This window comes from Rhagoletis zephyria, unplaced genomic scaffold (genome assembly GCF_001687245.7).
Source record: "Rhagoletis zephyria isolate East Lansing unplaced genomic scaffold, Rhagoletis_zephyria_1.1 Rzeph_scaffold_37768, whole genome shotgun sequence".
Taxonomy (NCBI): domain Eukaryota; kingdom Metazoa; phylum Arthropoda; class Insecta; order Diptera; family Tephritidae; genus Rhagoletis; species Rhagoletis zephyria.
This window is the reverse complement of record NW_016194823.1, coordinates 1-898: the sequence shown is the minus strand read 5'-3', so window position 1 is coordinate 898 and position 898 is coordinate 1. Positions and strand designations below refer to the sequence as shown.

Here is an 898-nt window from a genome sequence, read left to right as displayed (position 1 = left end):
TAGACTCCTCTCTCAGGTCATCTCGCTACTCATTTTATATTTATGTACAAAAGGGTGAGCATAATAAATATATATATATATTTAGTTAATAAATCTGCCCAGCTAGTAGACTGCTGTAGAAATTTCGAGAAAGAGAATCGGGAACATTCGACGAAGAGTGAATTTAGTATAAATACCGGCCGTGCGCGCTCTTCGCTTCAGAATTGAATAAACAAGCAAGCTATAAACAACTCATAAAGAGATTGTAACAAACAGTCAAACAAACGCGAAAGTGTATTTAACACAAAATCATAAAGTTATAGAAGAATTTTCAAAAGTATTAAACAGTTTAAACAAGTACATACAAGAATAAGCAAAAAATAAGTCAAAATGGTAGCAATTGGTATTGATTTGGGAACAACATACTCCTGTGTGGGAGTTTTCCAGCATGGCAAAGTGGAGATAATCGCCAATGACCAGGGCAACCGCACAACACCCAGCTATGTGGCGTTCACCGACTCTGAGCGCCTCATCGGCGATGCAGCAAAGAACCAGGTTGCCATGAATCCAAAGAACACAGTATTCGATGCCAAGCGATTGATTGGACGCAAGTATGACGACCCCAAGATCATGGAAGACATCAAACACTGGCCATTCAAAGTGGTGAGTGATGGAGGCAAGCCGAAAATTTGCGTCGAATATAAAGGGGAGAACAAACGCTTTGCGCCAGAAGAAATCAGTTCCATGGTGCTCACCAAAATGAAGGAGACAGCCGAGGCATACCTGGGCACAACTGTCACAGACGCAGTCATCACAGTTCCCGCATACTTCAATGATTCACAGAGGCAAGCGACGAAGGATGCCGGTCGAATTGCTGGTTTGAATGTGCTGAGAATCATCAACGAACCCACTGCAGCCG

General features: G+C 42.4%; 1 protein-coding gene across 1 annotated transcript; it reads left to right on the top strand.

Annotated features, from left to right (window-relative positions):
• Window positions 1–201: 201 nt before the first annotated feature.
• Window positions 202–894, top strand: LOC108354635 (heat shock protein 70-like; the record flags this gene model as incomplete). The annotated part of the gene is made up of 1 exon (XM_017605810.1): window positions 202–894. A coding segment is annotated over exon 1 (525 nt), but the record flags the coding sequence as incomplete, so codon positions are not given.
• Between the last annotated feature and the right edge of the window lie 4 nt (window positions 895–898).